At 47.4% G+C, this 22,500-nt stretch overlaps 1 protein-coding gene across 1 annotated transcript; it reads left to right on the forward strand.

The window, feature by feature from the left end:
* The first annotated feature begins 445 nt into the window (after nucleotides 1-445).
* On the forward strand, nucleotides 446-21,125 carry FZR1 (fizzy and cell division cycle 20 related 1). Its single transcript, XM_082495396.1, has 14 exons — nucleotides 446-496; nucleotides 9,388-9,533; nucleotides 10,563-10,688; nucleotides 10,931-10,994; nucleotides 11,402-11,529; nucleotides 11,988-12,070; nucleotides 12,493-12,676; nucleotides 12,885-12,950; nucleotides 15,031-15,133; nucleotides 15,799-15,983; nucleotides 17,266-17,499; nucleotides 17,581-17,685; nucleotides 18,527-18,619; nucleotides 19,596-21,125. The coding sequence occupies exons 2-14, from the start codon at nucleotides 9,465-9,467 to the stop codon at nucleotides 19,635-19,637; spliced, it is 1,482 nt and encodes a 493-aa protein (XP_082351522.1). The 5' UTR covers nucleotides 446-496; nucleotides 9,388-9,464; the 3' UTR covers nucleotides 19,638-21,125.
* The last annotated feature ends 1,375 nt before the right edge of the window (nucleotides 21,126-22,500 follow it).

The raw sequence follows: 22,500 nt of genomic DNA on the forward strand, positions 1-22,500 counted from the left end.
CTGGCCATCCCGCCGCCCCGCGCCTCACAGGGAACGGCTGCGGGTCTCCCCCGCAGCCCTCGGGCTGCACCGCCCGCCGGGCCGCAGCCCGGTATTCCGTGCATCCTAATCAACACACACGCGTTTAATTAGCAGGAAAGCCCGAAGGCCCGTGAAACAACGGGGAACGGGGCTAACCCCCCTCCCCGCCGGGGGGGTTCGGAGAGCAGCCCCCGGGGAGGCGCAGGGCCGCGGGGCGCCGTGCCCCTCCGGCAGCCGCTCTTCAAAATGGCCGCCGCGGCCGCAGCCGTTGCCATGGCGCCGCGCGCCGCCGCCTTCCTGTATTGATTCGAACGGGGAGGGCGGGGCGCGCTCCCGTCGTGCCTCGCGCGGCGGGGGCGGGGCCAAGCGGGCGAGGGGCAGCGCGGCGGGGGCGGCCGCCATATTGGGGAGCGCTGGGGCCGGCGGAGACTGACAGGAGGAGGCGGAGCGGGGCCGGGCCGGGCCGGCCGGGCAGGTAGGGCGGGCAGCGGGGCCGCTGTCACGGTGGAGCGGCTCGGAATCCGGCGGGGTGTGTGTGCTGGCGGGGAGGGAGGGGGGGGGCTTAGCCCGAGCGTACGTCTCGGGTCCTGAGGGGCAGCGGCCTTTGGGCCTGCCCCGCGCCCGGAGCTGTGGGCGGTTAGCGAGCGGTGCCGGCCCACGATGCCCGCGCTTCCTCGGAATGGCCTTTTTTTAATGGTGTTTTGCCAGACCTGACAGGATAGGACCTCATCCCTGCCCGGTAACTGGGAGTCCCCGCGCTGGGCTGGTCTCTGTGCCAGGCCACCCCCTCGGAGGGCTGTGCCGCCGTCACTGTCGCCGCTGCCCTCGGGAGTCCGTCTGCCGTGATGTTCTGGCCTCGGACGCGGGTATTAACAGCCACCAGGGCTCGGGACCCCGGGGGCTGTGTGGCCTGCTAGCCAGAGCTCTTGTTGTAGAGCCTTTACTTGGTCAACGCACCCTTTTGGGAAGGCGTGATGAGAGCCAGAGGCTAGTTCAGCTTTACCAGTTCTTGGTTTCTTGATCAAATTGATAACGTGAACGGCAGCCGAGATTTTTGTGGTGTGGGTTCTAGTGCTAAAGAGACCTACCAAGCAGCAACAGAAACTTTTATCCAAAGGCACATGTTAATGCGCAGCACAAGTTGGTGATGTGCCATTGTCCATCCGATGGGTTTTGGGGGTCTGAGGGAGCTAAATATCACCATGTCTTTCACTAGGGTTTTTTTTGAATGTGTTGTTGATGTTTTGCAAATGGAAGTAGTACGCACGTTCAGTAAGTTACAGGCTTGAGGTCTTAAAAGTCTGAACTGAGTATCTTCCGTGTGTGGTGAGAGGGGCGGTGTTTTGCTGGAGGAGTCATTAAAGTGCAGTGAGGTCAGTTAGGTCATGTTGGAGTCATCTGTCGAAGGTGTCATAGGCTTTTTCGTGTGGATGACTTTTTTCCTTGATTTGTAGCTCTCTTGCGGGCATTGTGCTCATTTTCTTGTGACGTGCTGATTCTTACCTAGTTGTTGTGTTCAGTGATGCTAGCTTAGTATTTTGTGCCAAAGGTTCTTCACAGAGCATCTCCTCTGCTGGTAACAACATCTCATATTAAAGACTGATTTTTAAAATGTTATTATTATTATCATTAATACAGAAGCAGAATTTTCTGAGGCTGTTGACTGAAGCTGCTACGTTTTCTAAATTCTATGACTTTCTTTTGTGGGTTGACAATGAGCACCATTGTACCTTCAGTAGCTTAAATGCTATGATTTAGAGTAGATATCAGGAAGAAATTCTTGACTGTGAGGGTGGTGAGCCCCTGGCGCAGGTTGCCCCGAGAATCTGTGGCTGCCCCATCCCTGGAGGTGTTCAAGGCCAGGTTGGACGGGGCTTGGAGCAACCTGGGCTGGTGGGAGGTGTCCCTGCCCAGGGCAGGGGGGTGGCACTGGATGAGCTTTAAGGTCCTTTCCAACCCAAATGATTTTATGATTCTATAATGAAGCAGATTTTCAAATTACCTGTCCTTTTCAGTAAAGCTTCGTGGACAAGGCTGCTGGTGAGTTTTTAATCTTGGTTTTTAGTGCACTGACTTCTGATAAGGCTTCTCATGAAGCAGACCTCTTATCTGGAGCTGGTGGTCTTAGCTGTTTGTACTCTGTTTTGAGATGTAACATAATAGGACAACCATATTCTGTGAATTTTTGTATTTTTTTGAAGGGAAACTGAATGTTATTAGAGTTGGTAGCTTTATGAAAAAAATGCCATGCTTAGACAGCATAAAAACTACTACTAAAACAAGCAAACAGAAGCCGTGAAGGTTCTGTAAAATATAACAAAATGCCTCTCTCGTGCTTCCCTCTATTCCTAATTAAGTCCTCTTTGAGTCTAGAATGCCTAAGATGGAAAATCTCCACCCGTATAAAGCCCCCGTGTCCCTAAGGTCCAAGTACTTCACTCCATCCACACCCACTTCCTTGTTAAACACTTTGCAGTACGCAGAATAAATAAATGATTAAGTGTCTTCTAGGTAATCACCCAAATGAGTGCCATCATATGCTGGTTGATGAACAGCTGAAAGCAGAACCTCCATTTCGCCTGTTTATCCAGTGACTTGTCTGAAATATATTTTTATGTGGGGCGAACTGCCATCAGGTGACAATGGCAACAGAAGTGCTGTTGCTGCAACTTGCCTTCTGCTTCCTCAGCAGAGGCCAGCACCTCCTGTCCAAGGGGAGGCTGGGTGGCGTGGTAGAACAGAGAAAGCGGTGTTGTTTATGGTCTCTCCCTCTGGCTCATGAGTCGGGAAGTGTAGCAGCATCCAGGCCTATCAGCTTGGCGCAGATTACGTCATGGACTGGGGGGAAATCTCAAAGCAGAATGTGGTGAGGTTAATGCGGATCTCCTCTTTGTCAAGTAGTAACTTGAGGAAATTGTCCCCAACTCCTTCCCTCAGCGTACGTATGATCCTCTAGCAACTGCAGAAAGGGGTAGTGTTTTGCTCTTCCCGAACGCAAAGGTGCAGCCAGCAGGAACCTGTTTCGTTGCATCCGCAGGAACAGCAGAGCAAATGGGAGTAGCAGAACTTGTTCAGCACTTGGTGTTTCTCAAGCACACTCTGCCAGAGCTGAACCTGATCTTTAACTCAGCCTTCGGAGCTTTAATCGAGCCCTTGTAACAGCCAGAAAGGAAGAGGTGTTCAAACGCTGTTTAACCCAGGTACCTTCGCCTAAGTATTGCATCTCTAAAACTGGAGAGTGTTTTTTCTGCTGCCTCTTATGTGTTTTGCTTTCATAATAGGTGAACCTTTTATGAGACTTTCTGCTAATTAGATGCAGAGATTGCCTTTTGACCCACGGGCAAGAGATGACACAGAGGTGACCCCTCATTGAGCATGCGTTACGTTCTCACGCTCTGTGTATTTCCCAGCATATGGCCTCCTGCACTGCTGAAGACTTTGTACTTTATTTCAGATTCCCTGGGAGCAGGCGTGGTCCTCTTGTTTGTGGAGGAGCAGCATGGTGAAAAGATGAAATAATCACTACCTGCAGGCAATAAAAAGGGTTTTAATGGTGGTGATTTTCTGAGAAATCCCCTGCTGAGTACATGATTGCCACGTCTGCTTAGATAAACTCTACATTAAACAGACTACTGTATGCTGCAGCGAGATGTGTATTGAATGAAAACATCTATGAAGGTAAAATAACAAACGTACAATTCTCCTAACTTATTAATAGCTGGCTGAAGCAATCTTGGAAACCCCTCAGCACAGGGCCTGGCTGCTGCACGTGTCTGACAGCAGAGCGGGCTGCCGACTCTGACAGTCTGATCTCTGTAATTGACCATTGGATATGAGTCCTGAGTTGAAAACCTACTTGTCTTTTGAGTACAGTGTGGCAGACTTGACTCTGTTGGCTTCCCTTCTTTTCTTCCAGTTGTGGAGAGAAGGGGAATTTAGGAAAAACATCTATGCTGAAAGCGACGGGAATATCTAAGCATCATCTACATGAAAGAGGCATCAATAGAAATGTTCTTGGTAGGCTTCCCGGAGTGTTCCCCTCAGTTGAGGGGTTGCATCTAAGAACAACTATTTTGTGTATGAAAATCCTAGTGAAAAACTTTTGGGCTTGTGATGGTTCCTCAGTTGAGGGGTTGCATCTAAGAACAACTATTTTGTGTATGAAAATCCTAGTGAAAAACTTTTGGGCTTGTGATGGTGTACTGAGAAGATTTATTAGTGAAGAGGGGGTGTTTATTTTTAGTAAAGGCTCTTCCGAAGGCAGAGATTTTGCTGTTTCCTGAAGGTGTTACAACCCTGAGTTTCTGCTGGCATGTGAAAGTCCATGCCACGTCCAGAGCGCTTTGTCATGAATACTTCATCCTTGGCTCACGCAGGCTTCCCGCAGCACTCTGTGACCTGAGTGTCCTAAATTAGCACCATTGCACTGCGGTTTGCTGGTTAGAGTTCCTCTGTCATCTTGGTAGGACTGTACATTGCTTTGGAAAGTTAGACACAAAGCCTTAAATTAGCTTTTGAAGCTGACTTGGGTTGTGGGAAGTCTTGTAGCTTGTCTGTGAGCGCAGGTGGAGGTGCAGTGAGTTGCAGAAAGTCAACCATTTGTCACTTCCAATCTGAATTACAGGTTGGGCCCTTACCTGTGAGGAAGGGGTGATATTTTCTGACACCGGAGGCAAAAGGGGGCACGGATAGCTGTGCGTATTGCTTGTCTCCTAAGCTTACTATGGAATTGCAGCATCTTGAGCTTCTATTCTGTTATAAACTGGGAGGCTGAGCGCAGACAGGAAATAAAAACAATGTCTTGGCTACGCCTTTGAGCCACCTGGCCTTCCAAATCAAACTTGAATTCAGTTTGTGCCCATGGCTGGTCACCTAAAAGTTGACATTTTTGCAGTAGGGGCATTCTAGAGCTGATAGTAGCGAGTGTTTAAAGGGATTTGTCAGCTCCCTGGGCAGGAGGTGCTTGTTTGCAGGATGCTTTGGAAAGGCAGAAATAGCATGGATTTTTGCAGGACCTTCATATTATGCTCTGAAATACACTGCTGCAACGTGATGGTTCTTGCAGTAATGCAGTATCTTGGTTTATTGGTGGAGTATTGAATCTCTGCAGCCTTCAAGAGTGAGGCTTAAGGGTAGAGATCATGTCTGTCACCGTAACACTGAAATAATTTTGTCATTGCTGTTAGTGTTGTCTCCGTGCAATACCTAGTTGTGAACAATCTTTCACGAGTGCGAGGTAGCAGTTTATATTTGGTTTTGAAATTAAGCTTTACCTGCTTCCACTGTATAGAGGTTACTTTTGTAAATGGTTAATTTTATAAATGCTTTCCACACTAATACCTTAGTAAATTGCTGAATAAGAAGTTGTGTAGCTCTAAAAAGGTAAGTATTGGTAAAACTTACACATGGCTGTAACTTCTTGTACTACTGCTGTTTTGGGGAGGAAGCTAGTTACTTAAAAGGATTGGTTGTTTGGCATAATACGTAAATTCGGTTCCTCTGGCTTAAATGTGAACAAGCTCTATTTCAGGTTGGCCAAACATGGAGTATCTTGCTCCTTGTCAAGGTCTGCTTTGGTGCTGTGAAGCTGGCTCTGGCACTCTGGATGCATTTGTAATAGGCTTGACTATTATATAGCAAAAATGCTATGGTTTATCTTGTATTTTTTCCTTATAGCTTGTTCAGAAATCTGAAAAATAGAAGAATCCATAACTGGAAGTACTCCTACAATACTTTGGGCAGAGGTGGGGGTGCTGCTTACTAAACCAGCAGAAAATGTCTGCCCTTTGGGGCCAAGTTAGTTTTTTTGTCATCTCGGTGAGCCAAAGGGGCACGTGGTGTGGTCGAGCAAGGGCCAGAGTAATCACAGAGGAGGTGCAGGGCTCTCTAGCTGGCATGGATAGATGGACTACCTTTTCTGTTGCCAGCTGAGATCTTTACTTGTTGATTTGCAAGTGTTGCCTAGTAATGGGTTTTAGATGAATTGTTGGAAGATGAAAACTTTGGCTTTGGGGAAGCAGGACGCTTGGGTTTGATTTCAAATCCTGCTGCTCATGACTTAGAGGACTAAGTGCTTGTTTATTCTATCCGTTTCCCCTTGGTAAATTACGGGGTTCTTCCTGAGAGCTTGTAAATATTCAGCACGTGAATAATGACGTGTTTTTACCTGGGAACCTGTGCTGTTAAATAGAGGCCCAAAGACAAGGTAGCAGCTCTGGCTTTGCTTAGGTTCTTGCTAACTCTAAATTTGTTGTTGGGAAGCAGGTGGGTTTTCCATTTCCCCTGAACAAGTAAGAAAGGCTTTGCCATAAGGACTGGGAGTATATGGACTGTAAGTTCACTTTTAGTTGAAGAAAGAAAAGATCTCAAGTGTGTTACATATTCTTTTTGGATACTATTTTGTTACTAAGTTTATGCTTGAAGGAGAAAGGGAGGGTTTGGTGGGTTTTTTGGATTCCTAGGGAAGAATTTGTATTCTGACTGACTTTTTCTTTATGTACTTTATGTCCTGTCTTTGAATTGGCCGAATTTTATCACAGCTCACATTACTTTCAGAACAATACTTCTAGGCAAAGTTATGGTGCTGAACAAGTGCGTTTTGTTCTTTTTATTGACCCAACCTTAATGTATTCAAATACTTAAACATTTTTTCTCTGTATGGATCTGTTTTTAATAAGCCAGCATGCAGAATGCCAGGGATGGCAGGGAAATGAATGGAGTTATTTTGCAAAATTGTTTCTCTGTCGTTTTGGAGGCAGCCTGTATCTATTTGGAATTTTCAGCAAGTGTTGGAGCAGGGGTAACTAAACGTAGGCTGTGTTGGCTCTGTCCATTTAAGACGTGACCTACCTGAGCAGAGCAAGAACTGGGCAATCAATCCCCGACCCTTTTTTTGTTCCAGAAATCATTTGTGCCCTTCTTAAAACTGGAAGGTAATTGGGTGGGTAAGTGATAAAGGTGAGAGGTGCTGATAAAAGTGAGAGACTCTGAGGATACCAAAGGCAGGAGAACTTTTAAATGTAAAAACTGAATATATTTCCACATTTAGACAGGGCTGAAGAGGGTAGAGGATGTCTTGGTAATTCAAATACAATTAATGTTACGTTGATGCTTTTGAAGCATCTGAAGCCTGAAAGAGGTTGTTTGGGACTTATTGGTATTATTGTTGTGTTCTGCATATGCAGTCTCTTCAATTGTTCACTCTGTGTATGCTGTATTTCTGATTAGAAGTTGTAGTCAAAATTTGTACAGATGGGAACTCAAATGAAAAGCTTTAAAAGCGAATGTGTTTCATATCCAGAATTTAAAATGTCACATTGCTATGTAACTGGATCTAGATCTCACGAATAATGTGCTGAGCCATTTTGGGAGGATGCTTCAAATGTGTGGTGTTCCCCAGCCGATCATGCTCCTGGTGTGGGTTCTGCAAGCTGAGCACTCTTATTCATGGTGTTTAAAAAAAAAAAAAGGGGGGGGGCGGGGGGGGCATTTAGTTGAAGTGCTTGGTTTGAAAGGTCCTGTTAACCTCTAAGGTAGATTTGGAAGATCGTGGGTAGGTAAGGCAACTAAAAAATGAGGGACAGTGTTTGATATGGGCTGCACTAATTAACCTCCTTCATTAATAAATCACACTTTTCTAACTTTTTCACTCGCAATAATGCCATCTCTGACTCTTCGCTTCATTTGGTGGAAGCTGATTAGTGTCAAATTTGGTAGCTTTCTCCAGTTTTGCCTCTGAAAGAACATATGGGAGAAATGTATTAAATTAAAAAAGAAAAAAGCATGGGGGAGGAGGTGGCTAGAGGTAAGCAGGTGTACTCGGAAACAGCTTGGCACTATCTGTTTCAGGGATGCTCCTGTAAAAATGTTGGCATGCTTAATGGCAAGGAGACAAAGGCCTCTGCGTTTCAGCATTTGTAAGAAGTCCAAGTTTCAGTATTAACAAATGGCTTAGATAAAAGGAAAGTAGTTCTGCTAGCTAATAGATGACTGTAGTCCAGAGTTTGTGTGCTTTATCTCTCTTTCAAGCTCATTTCATACAATATTGTAATACTTAGTCACATCTCGCTGGAGGACAGCATGTGCTTGGTAACTTACCTCCAGTTTTTGATGGTAAACCCTGGGTAGGTTTTCTGTTCTTGGAGGTAAACCTTTTCACAGCAAACCGTACCCGCTGGCAGAGGAAGCTGAAGGCAGTTCGTGGCAGGCCCTGAGCGTGGCAGTGTGTAGCTTGTCTCCCAGCACAGTCGTTTGTGTGGAGTTGCATCTTGGACTTTGCCACAAGTTTGTATCTCGAGGCAACTCCATTTATGTAGCCGGGACTCTGGCCAGATGCTGTAAATGTTTATACAATACCAGCAAATGAAGATCTCTGTACATTCTGCAGAGCTTCCAGGTGCATGTGTTTTGTGGGGATTTTTTTGTGTGGTGTGTGTGTGCTAGATTCCACCTTTCCCTTTGGAGATGTTTATCGTGGGTTGAAAGACCAGCTTGGCATGTCTTTTCTGGCGTTGGCATTTTTGTGTCAATGTGAGCGGTGGACAAAGCATGAGGTGTGTGGGAGTTGGAGGCTGGACACTAACAGTGGTGGTCTCCCCCCTTCGGAGCTCGGAGAAGGGCTGTGACTACATATCCTCACAGCAGTGTTAGCTAATATTTTTTTATTGATGCATGCTGTAATTTAGCCAGCCAGATCCAGGCTGTGAGGCAGCCCTATCGCAAAACATGTACTTGAAAGATGCTTAACGCTGCTTATAGACTGTGTAGCCATAAGTAAGTTAGCTTTATGCTAGCCAAGAGGCATATTTGGGACAGCATGGGCATCAGACACTGAATGTTAACCCAGGGGGCTGCCTGTGTTCCTGCAGTGCGTGGTACTAAAAGTCTGCAATACTTCTAACATGGCTAAAAGGATCCCAACTAGCTTCAGCACAGTGGTGTGTGCTGCTGTAGTGCCTCTGGCCTGAAGTGTGGATCTGGCTGTGGTGGGATAGGCTGGAGGTGTCGGGTTTTTCCACGCCTGAGTACTGAAGGCTTGCTAAACTGTGCTGCTGCAGTTCATGCAGACAGGCCGGGTTTGAGTATCAGTCTCTGCTTCGGTTGTGGTGGCTGCCTGCTGAGATCCTGTCAGACACAAAATGCTGGTTGCCTGCTCGTGTGAATGGGCAACCAAGGGCAATAATACAGAAAAAAGCTTTTGTTAGCAGCCCTGTGCTGGCTGGGCTGTATCACACACGTTTAATACCAATGCTCTGGATAAGAAAAGTGGTCTCAAGTTTAAAGAACAGACTTAGGAGATTATGAAGAGGCTGCTTCTATATGAAGGGGCGTAATATTTTGCTGTTTTTCTTCCACTATCTGTTGCAGCAGACTAATTACTGACTTAACTTCATGAACATAAATTCCTGAGCCTGCTGAACTCCCCAGCCCCTCTGCTTTCCACCATGGACCAGGATTATGAGAGACGTCTCCTACGCCAAATCAACATACAGAATGAAAACACAATGCCTTGCGTAAGTACAATGGGCTATGCTAAACGGTCTTAGTCTGACTCTTAAGTTGTTGTCTGTCTTGCCTGTGACGGTTTTCACTTGAAAGATGTAAAGCAAACTTTAGTCTTTTGTTGGGCTGTGAGCAGGTGTGAGTTCCTGAGCTGTTCTAGGAATAACCAAATAACTTTATTTCGGTGAAGCTTTTGAATATATAAACGCAGTTCAGGTTGCAAAAAGGAGTTAGGATATTTTTATTTAGCTCAGTAAGTACACGTGGAACGTAAAATGTTGGGGTCTAACAAACAAACAAACCAACTGTAGGGCTTGACAAGATAGAGCAAGTCCAGTGGAGGCCACCAAGATGGTCGGCGGGGCTGGAGCAGGAAGATGCTGAGACCTGCTGAGCCTGGAGAAGATGAGGCTCAGGAGGAATTAAATTGTTGCTTTCAACTACATAGTGGGTGGTTATGGAGAAAATGGAGTCAGACTCTTTTCAGAGATCCATGGTGGAAGGACTAGAGGCAATGGACGCAAGCTGCAACAGGGGGAATTCCAGTTAGATATTAGGAAAAAAATGTTCACAGTGAGGGCATCCAGACACTGCAAAAGGGAGCTTGTGGGGTCAGTGTCCTTGGAGATGCTGAAAACTCAACTGGTTGAGGCTGTGACCTTCAATGTAGCTTTGAAATTAGCCCTGTTCTGAGCTGGGGTCCTTTCCAACATAAATTATTCTATGAAAAAGAATGTGACCGCAGTTGAGGAATCTGCTGCTCACTCTGTACGGAATCTGCTCTGCTCCAGCCTTCCATGTCTTAACAATGTCGACTTGAGAAGGAGTAGTGAGAAAGAGGCTGTTTAATTGCTTCTTCTGACAAAAGTTCCCATGATAGTTGGGCCCTGACATGCTTACTAGTTCTGTTAAGGGGATAAAATAATGCTTGGCTCTTCTATTTAGGCATATTCAGCTTTGACAAGGCCTCACTGATGTTTTTCAGATCCCTGCTCTGATCAACACTTGTTCTTCTGTGTGTCTTTTATTCTTTAATTCAGGTAGCAGAGATGAGAAGAACCCTGACGCCTTCCAATTCTCCGATGTCTTCTCCTAGTAAGCACGGTGACAGATTCATTCCCTCAAGAGCTGGGGCCAACTGGAGCATCAACTTCCACAGAATAAATGTAAGTTTTGCTCCCCTCTCCTACAGCTCAGCCTTGGAATTGAGGAAATGTTGTGTTTTGTTTTGGTTGGTGAAATTGCTCTGCTTATCTTGTGCACCACAGTCTTTTCCTTCCCCAAAAGAGTTCCTTTGAATGCATGTCTTCAGAGGGGCTGCCCCTGTGGTCCAGGAGGCTACTCCGTTTGTTGTTTTACCATATATCATGAGGTTTCTACATGGTTATAGCATGTTTCTCCCTTTCAGGAGAACGAAAAATCACCAAGTCAAAACAGAAAAGCAAAGGATGCTACCTCAGACAATGGCAAAGGTGAGCCCACCTTTCTACCACTTGTGCCACGCTTTTATTTCAAACTGTTGGTGAGTTTGGAAATAAAGGGAACACTGGCACTTTTGTGCTTATACAAAAACTTGTGCTGGTGTTTTAGGAAACGCCCACATCATGAGAGTGAATGCCAGGTCACCTCAGTAGGTTTCTGATGAGCGTCTGGAAAGTGAGAGGCTATTTGTATCCCTTGATTTATTGTGTCATGGAAGCACTTTCCTGATGGAGTCAAGGAGGGGAAGCTTGCTGCTAATCTTGATTCCAAACTGGGGCCCTAGGCTCATTAAGAGGCCCCGTGAATATACAAGTGAGGCAGAGGTGATCCTGCCATTCCCTGCAGGGCTGTTTGCTGCGTCTGAGTTCTCTGCCTAAGTGCTTGTTTGGGTTCACAGATGGTCTTGCTTACTCTGCCTTGCTGAAGAACGAACTCTTAGGAGCAGGGATTGAGAAAGTGCAAGACCCGCAGACGGAAGACAGGAGGCTGCAGCCATCCACCCCAGAGAAGAAGTCTCTCTTCACTGTAAGTTGGTAACTTTGCATTAAAACCAATGGAGGTTGCACGTGTGCATCACAGGAACAAAGCACATGGTTCTGCAAAGCTGCTAGTGCACATGAGTTAGTGTTGTGGCTTGACTAAGATTAGCTGGTGATCACAAAATTTGGTGGCCTGTAAAGAGAACATAAGTATCTACAGCAAGCTACTTACTTCCTATTTCTGTACTGGCAGGGAAGCTGAGTTGGAACTAAGCCTATTTGGACAGTGTGGTAAATGACCAAATCAAGCTTTTGGACTTCAGTGGAGATGAGGGGTTTTTTGTATGGTTCTGGAGCACCTGGAAAAGGGAGGAACTGAAAAGGCTGGAAAATCTGACTGTGGGTGTTGGAGTTTGCTAGGCATCAGGGACCAGTGCATGGTGTGAGTGATCCCCTGGGTCTTGGGCATGCTGAGTTCTTACTAGTTGTGTTTTCTTTATGCAGTATTCACTCAGCACAAAACGCTCCAGTCCAGATGATGGCAACGAGGTCTCACCGTATTCCCTGTCTCCTGTCAGCAACAAAAGGTAATACTGATTCTGCACAGACTGCGAGAAGGGAAGGGTTGGGACAAGAGGATTCAGTGAGGTTCTCTAGGGCTTCTTTCTAAGGCACCCAAAATTGCTATGAAATTTGGTTTTGGAAATCTGGGGAGATAAGTAGGGATGGTTAAGTTCTAAGAGTTTCTGCAGGTGCCCAACCTGCCTACATACATAATATGTCTTGGCCAACTTTCAGTAGTCAGTTTACCTTTTTGCTCCCTAGCACCTTTATAGAAGCAGAACCTAATTCCTTCCAGTCTTACCTGCTGGAAAGAATTTTGCAGCCTTTGTCTGTGCATTTCTATAGAAATGCAGGTATGTTTTAAAGAGTGGCTACATCTGTGTCTACCATCTGCTGTGATATGTAAGATCCTGTAGTTGTTTTTATATATTGTTTTCGTAAACAGTCAGAAGCTGCTAAGATCACCTCGAAAACCAACTCGGAAAATCTCAAAGATTCCTTTCAAAGTCCTGGATGCCCCAGAGCTGCAGGATGACTTCTACCTGAACCTGGTGGACTGGTCCTCTCTTAATGTCCTCAGTGTTGGCCTTGGGACTTGTGTTTACCTATGGAGTGCTTGTACTAGCCAGGTAATGATCATCAGCGTCTGGAGTGTGAAGTACCCGTTGCTGTAGGTTTTTTCCAGCCATAGCATCTTTCACAGCTATGGAACGTGCCGTGTGAGGGATTAAGCACTTGTAATGCTCTGTCCCAAACTAGGTACTAGTCTGTGAGACAGCTAATAGTGTAGCATGACAATAACAAGTGTTTCTTTTTCCATTCTGTCCTACTTTCAAGGTAACCCGACTGTGCGATCTCTCTGTGGAAGGAGATTCTGTAACATCTGTGGGCTGGTCAGAACGGGTCAGTATAACACAGTCAACAGTGACAGCTGAAACGCCTGTAATTTAGACACTACCATTGTAGCTGTATAGCTCTTCCTCACAGGTGTTAACTTCTTGGGTTGTTTTCCTGTATGTCCCCAAACTCCCTATCTACTCTTGCTCTTCCCCTATCTACTAATGCTGTAACCCCATCATAGAAGGCCACCAAATTTGTCAGACACGATTCACCCTTAGTGAAGCCATGTTGGCTGTCACCAATAACCTCCTTATTTTCCATGTACCTTAGCATAGTTTCCAGGAGGATCTGCTGCATGATCTTGCCTGGCACAGAGGTGAGACTGACCAGCCTGTAGCTCCCTGGGTCTTCCTTATTTCCCTTTTTGAAAATAGGGGTTATGTTTCCCCTTTTCCAGTCAGCGGGAACTTCACTGGAATGCAACAGCTTCTCAAATATGATGCATAGTGGCTTAGCAACTTCATCTGCCAGTTCCCTCAGGACCCACGAATGTAGCTCCTTGTTCATCCATGCTGGCCTCCTGGCGTGTTTACCTGACTTCCTCTTTGCTGGGGTGCATCGCTCCTGAGCTTGGAGGAGGTGATCCTTGAACATTAGCTAGCTTTCTTGGGCCCCTCTTTCCTCCAGGGCTTTATCTCCCAGTACTCTACCAAGCAGATCCCTGAAGAGGCCAAAGTCTGCTCTCTTGAAGTCCAGGGTAGTGAGTTTACTGTGCACCTTCCTTGCTGCCCTAAGGATCTTGTACTCCACCATCTCATGGTCACTGCAGCCAAGGCTGTCCTTGAGCTTCACATTCCCCACCAGTCCCTCCTTGTTGGTGAGAACAAGGTCCAGTACGGCACCTCTCCTCGTTGGCTGTTCTGTCACTTGGAAAAGAATGTTATCACCGATGCATTCCACGAACCCGCTGGATTGCTCATGCCCTGCTGTGTTGTCCCTCCAACAGCTGTCGGGGTGGTTGAAGTCCCTCATGAGGATGAGAGCTTGTGAACATGAGGCTGCTCCTCTCTGTTTATAAAAGGCCTCATCCACTCAGTCTTCCTGGTGCTGGCCTGTAGCAGACCCCCATTGTAATGTCACCTGTTCCTGCCTGTCCTCTAATCCTGACCCATGAGCTCTCGGTTGGCTCCTCATCCATCCCCAGGCGGAGCTCCATGCACTCCAGCTGGTCACTGACATAGAGGGCGACACCGCCTCCTCATCTCCTCTACCTGTCCTTCCTAAGCAGCCTGTGTCCTTCCATTCCAACACACCAGTCATAGGAGCCATCCCACCACATCTTGGCGATCCCAATAAGATCATAGCCCTGCAGGTGCGCCACATCTCCAACTCCTCTTGTTATTCGCCATGCTACATGCGTTTGTGTAAAGGCATCTAAATTGGGCCCCCGATGAAGCTGACTTACTGGCTGGAGTGGCTGGTATTCCTTTGTGCTGTGCTCCAGATGCTCTTCTGTTGACCTGCGACCCTTCTCCAGACATCTATTGCTGGTATTGGCATCATACTGGTAGGAGTGGGTTGGATTGAGGTTCCGCTCTCCCGCTGACTGTAGTTTAAAGCCCTCTTCACGAGCTCAGCAAGCATCTGACCAAAGATGTTCTCCCCCTTCTTTGACAAGTGGACCTCATCAGGCCTCAGTAGACCAGGTATCTCAAACCAAGTCCCATGGTCTAAGTAGCCAAACCCCCAGCTGTGGCACCAGTCCTGTAGCCATGTGTTGATTTGCCAGATTCGCCTGAACTTATCTTTAGCCCTGTTTCCTGTCTGCACTATTTTTCTCCGCTAAATGAGAGGGGATAGAGAGCAACCTCTTCTGTCTTCAGGTTCTCAAGGCATTTGCTAAGAGGTGCGGGAGAAAAAAGAGCAAGTTTGCTTCTCCAGCTCTTGACAATAAAATGTTACAATAAGTATATTCCAGCCAGGCCGCTTGGCCCTCTCGGTAGGGAAAGATGTAAGATGGAAGAACTCTGGATGCTTTCCATCTTGTGAGGCTTATCTCAAGTCTTTTCCTCAGCTTCTAGCTTTTGTTTTAAGTCCGTCTTTACTTACTGGCTTTACTGATCTTGGTTTTCTGTTTGTCTAGGGGAACTTGGTAGCCGTTGGCACTCACAAGGGCTTTGTACAGATCTGGGATGCAGCTGCAGGAAAAAAACTCTCCATGCTAGAGGGGCACACAGCCAGAGTCGGTAAGCAGGTGGGAGGTAGAGGTTTCACGTGTTTCATTTCTTCATGATTGAACTTTTTCCTTGTAAGCAAGAGATCTACTTGAAGTAGCAGAACTCAAAAAGTGCCAGAATTGATATTTATCCCCTGCTATGCCTTGAGCACTCTTCAAAATACCATCATCTAGTAATTGTGGTGTTCTGATCTTGGGTGTGGTGGTGTTTGAATATTGCAGCAGGTGTTTCCTCCACGTCTGAGGCATTTTAGGTTTGGTTGCAACATCTTTTTTCACTGCCACTGGCTTCCGGTTTCAGCCCTGCAGGCAGGCTGCTTTACACTGAGATTTCCAGTTCCCTTATTCTGCGGGGACTGTATTTTTCACTCAGAGGAGTTGTCAATCTGAATGCTGCAGTGAGATTTGGGAAGTCAACGCACCTTCCGAGTTCTATTTCTGTGCTTTACTGCACTGTGAAATGTGATTAGCGATACCTTCAGTAAGTTTGTGCAGGTTAATTTTTCATTGTACACTATTCTAGGACTTCAGACAGTGGGTAGTCTGGAGGTCTGTAAGCACTGATTTCTTTTTATTAATTTTTTTAAAAACCTCGGCAGCTGTGGTGGCTGCATTCTGCCTAGCCGCTCCCGCAGGACTCCCACAACATACGCGTATGCTCTGCCTGCGTTACAGGTGCCTTGGCATGGAACGCGGACCAGCTGTCCTCTGGGAGTCGAGACAGGATGATCCTTCAGAGGGACATCCGCACTCCACCCCTGCAGTCTGAGCGGCGGCTCCAGGGCCACAGGCAAGAGGTCTGTGGGCTCAAATGGTCTACGGACCACCAGCTCCTGGCCTCTGGAGGAAATGATAACAAGGTATAGTACTTCCAAGGAGTCATGTGAGGCTCAATGTCTCTAGGTTTTCACCAAGAAGTTGCAGACCCCCTTTCATAGAATCATAGACTGGTTTGGGTTGGAAGGGACCTTAAAGCTCACCCAGTGCCACCCCCCTGCCCTGGGCAGGGCCACCTCCCCCCAGCCCAGGTTGCTCCAAGCCCCATCCAACCTGGCCTTGAAGACCTCCAGGGATGGGGCAGCCACAGCTTCTCTGGGCAATTTGTTCCAGTGCCTCACCATCCCTATAGTGAATAATTTCTTGCTAATATCTATTCTAAATCTTCCCTCTTCCAGTTTGAAGCCACCACCCCATGTCTTTTCACTACATGCCCTTGTAAAAAGTCCCTCTCCAGCTTTTTTGTAGGCCCCTTCAGATACTGGGAAGCTGCTATAAGGTCTCCCCGGAGTCCTTTCTTTAAGGATATTTATCCTTTCTTTAAGGGTATTCAGCTTCTGAAAGGGGCTTTCTGTTTCAGGTGTTGGACCGTGTCCAAACATAAATCATGCTAAGCTTCTACTCAGTCTCCTCCCTCTAATAAAATTAAAAAGGCAAATTTAATTTTGCTTCTGTATTTGGCTAATTAAATCTATAGCTTGACTCAGGGGGTTGAGTTCAACAAAGCTACTGCTCAGCTGTACTTCCTGACTTTGTTTAGGCAGAGTACAGTCAAGTTTGTTGCAATAAGGTTTATATATACAGAAAGAAACCAAGTTTAGAGCTATATAAGTTCTAATACCTATAACGCAGGCTTGTAGTTTGCTGAGCACCATATGGAAGAAGCATCTGTTGCGGAGATGCTGTGTTCAGAGCCCTTTGGAGCGGGTTGCTAGGTAGTGAATTTGCCCAGTGTCTGTGTGACAGCATGGTTGTACCAAGTTCCTCCTGCTCAGAATAACTTCTAATGAACTTGAGCATATTTCTAAGTGTGTTCTGGAATAATACAGCCATAAAGACAAAAGAAGGCTTTGAGTTCATGTTCAGTGACACTGTGTCTTTGGCTTCATAAGCCTAACTTAAGGACTGGTAGCTTCCTTGTGGCCTGGTGGTAGAATGGCTCCTCAGTTGAGGTTGGTGACGGGGTGGGACTGACTTCAGGACTGCAATTGCAGAGTGGAGATGCGTGTGCTTGGGCAGAGCTGTGGGAAATCATCTTGTTGCCCAGCCACCCTCATCAGTCCCAGTGCGACATCATGGCTTGTGGGTGGTGGTGCAGACATGTGACTGCAGCGCAAGTTTGATCACGTCTCTCCTCTCTGCCAGCTGCTTGTCTGGAATCACTCCAGCCTGAGTCCTGTCCAACAATACACAGAGCATCTTGCAGCAGTAAAAGCTATTGCCTGGTCTCCACACCAACACGGACTTCTCGCCTCCGGTGGTGGGACAGCTGACCGGTGCATACGCTTCTGGAACACGCTCACCGGGCAGCCTTTGCAGTGCATCGACACCGGGTCGCAAGTGTGTAACCTGGCCTGGTCGAAACACGCCAACGAGCTAGTAAGTGCCTCCCTGTGCTGTCCCGCTTCTGAGCCGTCTTGCGTTAGGAGGCATGATGCATGTTTCCCTCTACCCTTTCAGGTGAGTACCCACGGATACTCGCAGAACCAGATCCTCGTCTGGAAATACCCCTCGTTAACTCAAGTAGCAAAGCTAACAGGGCACTCGTACCGAGTCTTATACCTGGTAAGTGATGGCTGTGTCTCTGAAAACCTCTGTAGCCGCTTTTCTGGCTGTGCACGTGCTGAGATGAGACCCAAAGCTGCAGTGCCAGTGGCACTGTAAGCTGCCTGTAGGCTAGGTGGAGATATGAATGCTGCACTTCAAGCAATGAAAAACGCCCTTTATCAGGTTTCCTTGCCTGCAAGGGATACTTTGATTTGCTGTTATGGAAATGTGAGGCTTTATTAATGGATAGCAAAGCCTGCCAAAACCCTTCTGAGGAAGCAAAAGCATCTCTTCTTGTTCCCTTAAGACTAGTACACTTTTTCACTGGTGACTGCCAGCAGGGGAAGAATTTGATGCTTTCAGTCCTAATTTGCCATTAAAATGCTTGCTGCCGTTAATCCACATTGATCTCATACCTGCTTTGTTACCGTTACATAGGGCTTTCAGCAGATTCGTAACAGAGATTATAAATACGCTGATGCTGTTCTGTGAGGTAGATGCCAATGTAAGTGACTAATAGAGCTGGCAAACGCCAGCCGTATCACGCTTCCTGCCTTAACACATTTATGATCTGGGGAGGAATAGCCTCAATTACAAATGGCTTGGATTTCTTAACACGGGAATCCTTTTTATGATAATTCCACCCATGCGTTCCATGGCTGCATAAGTAAGATGCAAGTGCTCAAATTGGCACCTACTGAGACTGAATAAGGCACATGAAAGCAGAAGTAGTTGTTTGGTTTCTCACTGCCAGCCAAGTAGGAAGGAGAGTTAAATATCTCTTATGCATTCCAATGAAGATTTGTTTTCAACCTCAAAAATGTAACAGATGCTAAAGGTTGCTCTTTCTTGGCCTTAGGCAATGTCCCCTGATGGGGAGGCCATTGTTACAGGAGCTGGAGATGAAACCTTGCGCTTCTGGAATGTCTTCAGTAAAACTCGCTCGACAAAGGTAAGGATGCGTTGTGTAGATGGCTGCAGCTGTGTCCTGCAGGAGGCTCAGCCTTTGGGGGGTGAATTTGGTCTAGGTTTGCTCTGTCCTGCGACCTTGCTTCTAATCTTTTCGCCGTGTCCTGCAGATCGAGGGCTGGATGCAGTGAATCATAGAACCATAGACTGGTTTGGGTTGGAAGGGACCTTAAAGATCATCCAGTTCCAACCCCCCTGCCATGGCCAGAGACACCTCCCACTAGACCAGGTTGCTCAAAGCCCCATCCAAGTGTTCAAAGGGTTAAACTTTGCTGAGATATAAAGGGATTTGCAGTCATCAGATGAAATAAAAGGTTGCCTCTGTGTGCCCAAGGCGGCGTGACAGAACATCCTTCTCCTGAACATAGCAGCGTTTCAGGGAGCTCGCTCTGAGCCCGCACTGTCTTCCCTGCTAGCACACTGCTATGAACAGACCCGCTCCTCAGGGATGATGTATCCCCTCATTCCTTATGGAACTGCTTGAAATGGTGGCTTGGGTGGTAACGGGATCATGGATGCTGCCACTGACAACTTGCCGTCACCGAAAGCGGGTTGTGCCAGATGCTCCAAGAGCTTTTTCTGGCTGTATGGCAGAGGGATCTTAAGGAATGAGCTGCGGGGAGCTGGCATTGCTCACGACTGGGTGTCCCTCTGGTTTTTGACGGCCCTGGGGTACAGCTTCCTGCAAAGCTGTAGGAAAGGGACGCTTGCCTGTCGTGCTCCTTGTTATCAGTTGTAAAAAAAAAAACATGGGAATATTTATGGTATTGGACTTTGAATCGTGAGCTCAGATCATGCCCCGAGCTAGAGATACCTCTCCAGATTAGCGGTTGGTTTATTAAAAAGAAAAAAAAAAGAAAAAAAGAAAAAAAGAAAAAAACCCAAACCACAACCTAACAGAAGTAATGCTGCAGCACAGCTGTGGAATACTTAGTGACGGCTTTGTCTTTTCTTGTCAGGAGTCCGTATCCGTTCTCAACCTCTTCACCAGGATACGATAAACCCCATACACTGCGACCCAGGAGACGACAGCCTGACATACCAGGATAAAACCACTACCTGGGTGTGCATGGAACCCCAAACGATCAGCCAGAAGGGGAGGGAGAGCCAGTGGGACTGGAGGATGGACCCAACAGATGCTAATTAAATACGTGCTTGTGAACCATGCCAGGCAGTATTTGGGATGGGGTATGGGGAGGGGAGGGAACTGCCAAAGGTTTACGGATTCATCCTTCATAAAGGGAAACGGGTACAAGAAAAATGTTAAACCAGCGTCCTCCAACCCTCATGTTGTGCACTGGAGAAAACATGTCTGACACGGACCATTGAGACCGGACCAAGGCCATCCCAGCTGCTGTGTTGTCCCCTCCTGGGAGAGACGAAAGCGTCCTTGCCTCTGTGGGAACAGGTCCCTCTGTCTTCAGATGGACATCCTTGGAGGTAGGAGCCAGCCAGACTTGTTCAATACAACCGGTGCGAAGAGGCCTGACTCTGGGCTGGGCGTTAGCCTCTCTGATTATCTAAGGGCATTGTTTATAGCCTGGCGTCCCCGTTACATGAAGAAACTGGAGAACTGCTTTATTTTTTCCCCCTTTTTTTTTTTTTTTTTTTTTATCCTGAATAGGTACTGTAGTACTTAATACAATCATTCCCGTAAAACAGCTTGATTTTTGGCATGCTTGACAGCTGCCTCCAAACGAATGTGTTTTTTGGGCTCTAAACTCTGGAGGAGGCTTGAAGAGGCTCCATTTCAGAAGGAGCAAGTTCTGAAATTGCTATTGCATGTTCTGGGCTGATCCTTTTAGTTAACAGAGAGGAAAAACAATGGCTTTAAAAAAAAAAAAAAAAACCACAAAAAAAACCAACCAACCAACCAACCATCAACCACGTGCATGTGGAGCTTCCCACGGTGCCATTTGGGGCAGGCTGGTTGCTCTGGAGTCTTCCTGAGGACAAAAGCAGTTGAGATGTGTTGGAGAAACAAAACAGCTCATGTGGATCTTGTTTTTTTTGGAGAGAGCGTGGCCTCTTCTGGCTGGAAGGGGGGAAACACCATGGCTGGGAGAGAGGTGGGGTTCTTTTTCTAAAGCAAGGAAGAAATGTTGCTTTTTTTGTTGTTGTTTATCTCCAAGTCAAAGCCAGGGACCTGTTCTTGGGGTGGGTTTTTTTTTTTGTTTTGTTTTTTTTTTTAAAAAAAAAAAAAAGTTGTATGGGAAGAGAGTGCCTGCTTGTGTGTTTGGAGCCTGTGTGATGAGTGCCGTGGGATGTGATGCAAAGCACTTGTGTGTATGTGTTGCTTTTAATTTAAAGAGAAGCTGTTAACGCTTCCAGCAGCCTGTTCCTGTCTTACTTTGTACACGTGCCAATGCTCTCCCTGCCGTGCACCCGGCTCCGGCCCCGTGCCCTCTCTAGTGCGCTGGGATGCGAGTGCTCTTTCCTGTTCTCATTTGGATTTTCCTGGCTGTGTATATAGACCTTCACCTGTTCTCTGTAGAGTCCATAGACAATACTTTTCTCTCTTTTCTTTTCTTTTTCTTTTTCTTCCACCTTCTTTCCCTGAAACCAGACTGTAGGGGTGTCGGTAGAAATAGGATTGTCCCTCCCCAGTGACACCGGTAATCCTTAGGGTGAGCTGCTGAGGTGCAGGAAGGCGGGTACGGAGAAGGGCAGCGAGGTGCCATTCTGTTCACTACAGCCTTGACCACGTGTGCCGTTACGCCGGGGCCTGGATCAGGCTCTTGGTGCTACCTCTGCGTGTCGCAGGAATTGGAGACGCCGGTGAGCAGCCCGTGTGCCGGCAGCTCGCCGTTCCTGAGCAGACTGACAGTGCTGAGTCTCCAAAACCCAAATTGGCAGCCGTATGGTCGTCTTATAGCCTCACTTGCCTCCAAAATGTAATTTCAATGTCATTTCTGAAACATGGTTTCAACACAACTAATTTAATTGTGGTTCTTGCCGCAGGAGCGCGGGGCTTGGTTTAAAAATCATCTGATGGCCTCCCAGCCCCTCTCTTGTTGCTTGTTACCTTCACTGGCACTGTTCAACTTCATCGCGTGGAAGGAACACCGCAAAGCACTGAGGAGTTGTTAAAATTATGTCAGATCGTTAAGTTGGCGAGCAGTTTTGAAGTGAAAGGCCACCTGCAGCAAGACATGGCCTTGTCATGGATGTCTGTCCTATGTCAGGCAGCAGAGCCCAGGGACAGGATTTTTGTCCCAGGGCTGGAGGTGGTTGGTGGCTGCTGCTGTGGATTTTCTTGTCTGTTTTGGATTGTCTCCTGCCTAAATTCCAGCATGCAGACCCCCAGGAGATGCTGCTTTCTCCTCCAGGAAGAAATAGAGGGTTGGGGTGGGGGCACACACACAGTCTCAGCCATGGGGTGGTTTCATACTGGTTTATGCCCATTCTGGAGCAGGAGGAGGGAGCTGGGCAGCCCAGCCGGAGCACGGGGTGGCAGGGGGTGGCATGTGGTGCTGCTGGGGCTCCCCGCTGCCCCGGGACTCCCGTGGGGATGGTGAAGGGAGGAGTGGGTTTGCCTCCTGCCCCACGGTGGGGGTGCGTTCCCCAGGGGAGTCCTGAGGCGGTGGGCAGCGTGTGCTGCATCCACAGCTGGGTGCTCCCTGGGTGCTGCGGAGGGGGGGGGACGGGACAGTCCCTCGCTGTCCCGTCCCCGCATCGTGCTCCTCTCTTGCCAGGGACTTTCACAAACCACATCTCTCACTTCTTGTCGCTGTGTAGCTGCCTTGGGAGCAGGTTGGCTCATCGTGACTTCTCTCATGCTTGGCAGGGAGGGCTAGTGACTTCCAAGCCATGGCTGGTCTGCGGCTGAGCCCGTTGGCTAACGAGCGTGGTGAGAACGAGCTG

Source organism: Vanellus vanellus (genome assembly GCF_965231255.1).
Source record: "Vanellus vanellus genome assembly, chromosome: 25".
Lineage (NCBI taxonomy): Eukaryota > Metazoa > Chordata > Aves > Charadriiformes > Charadriidae > Vanellus > Vanellus vanellus.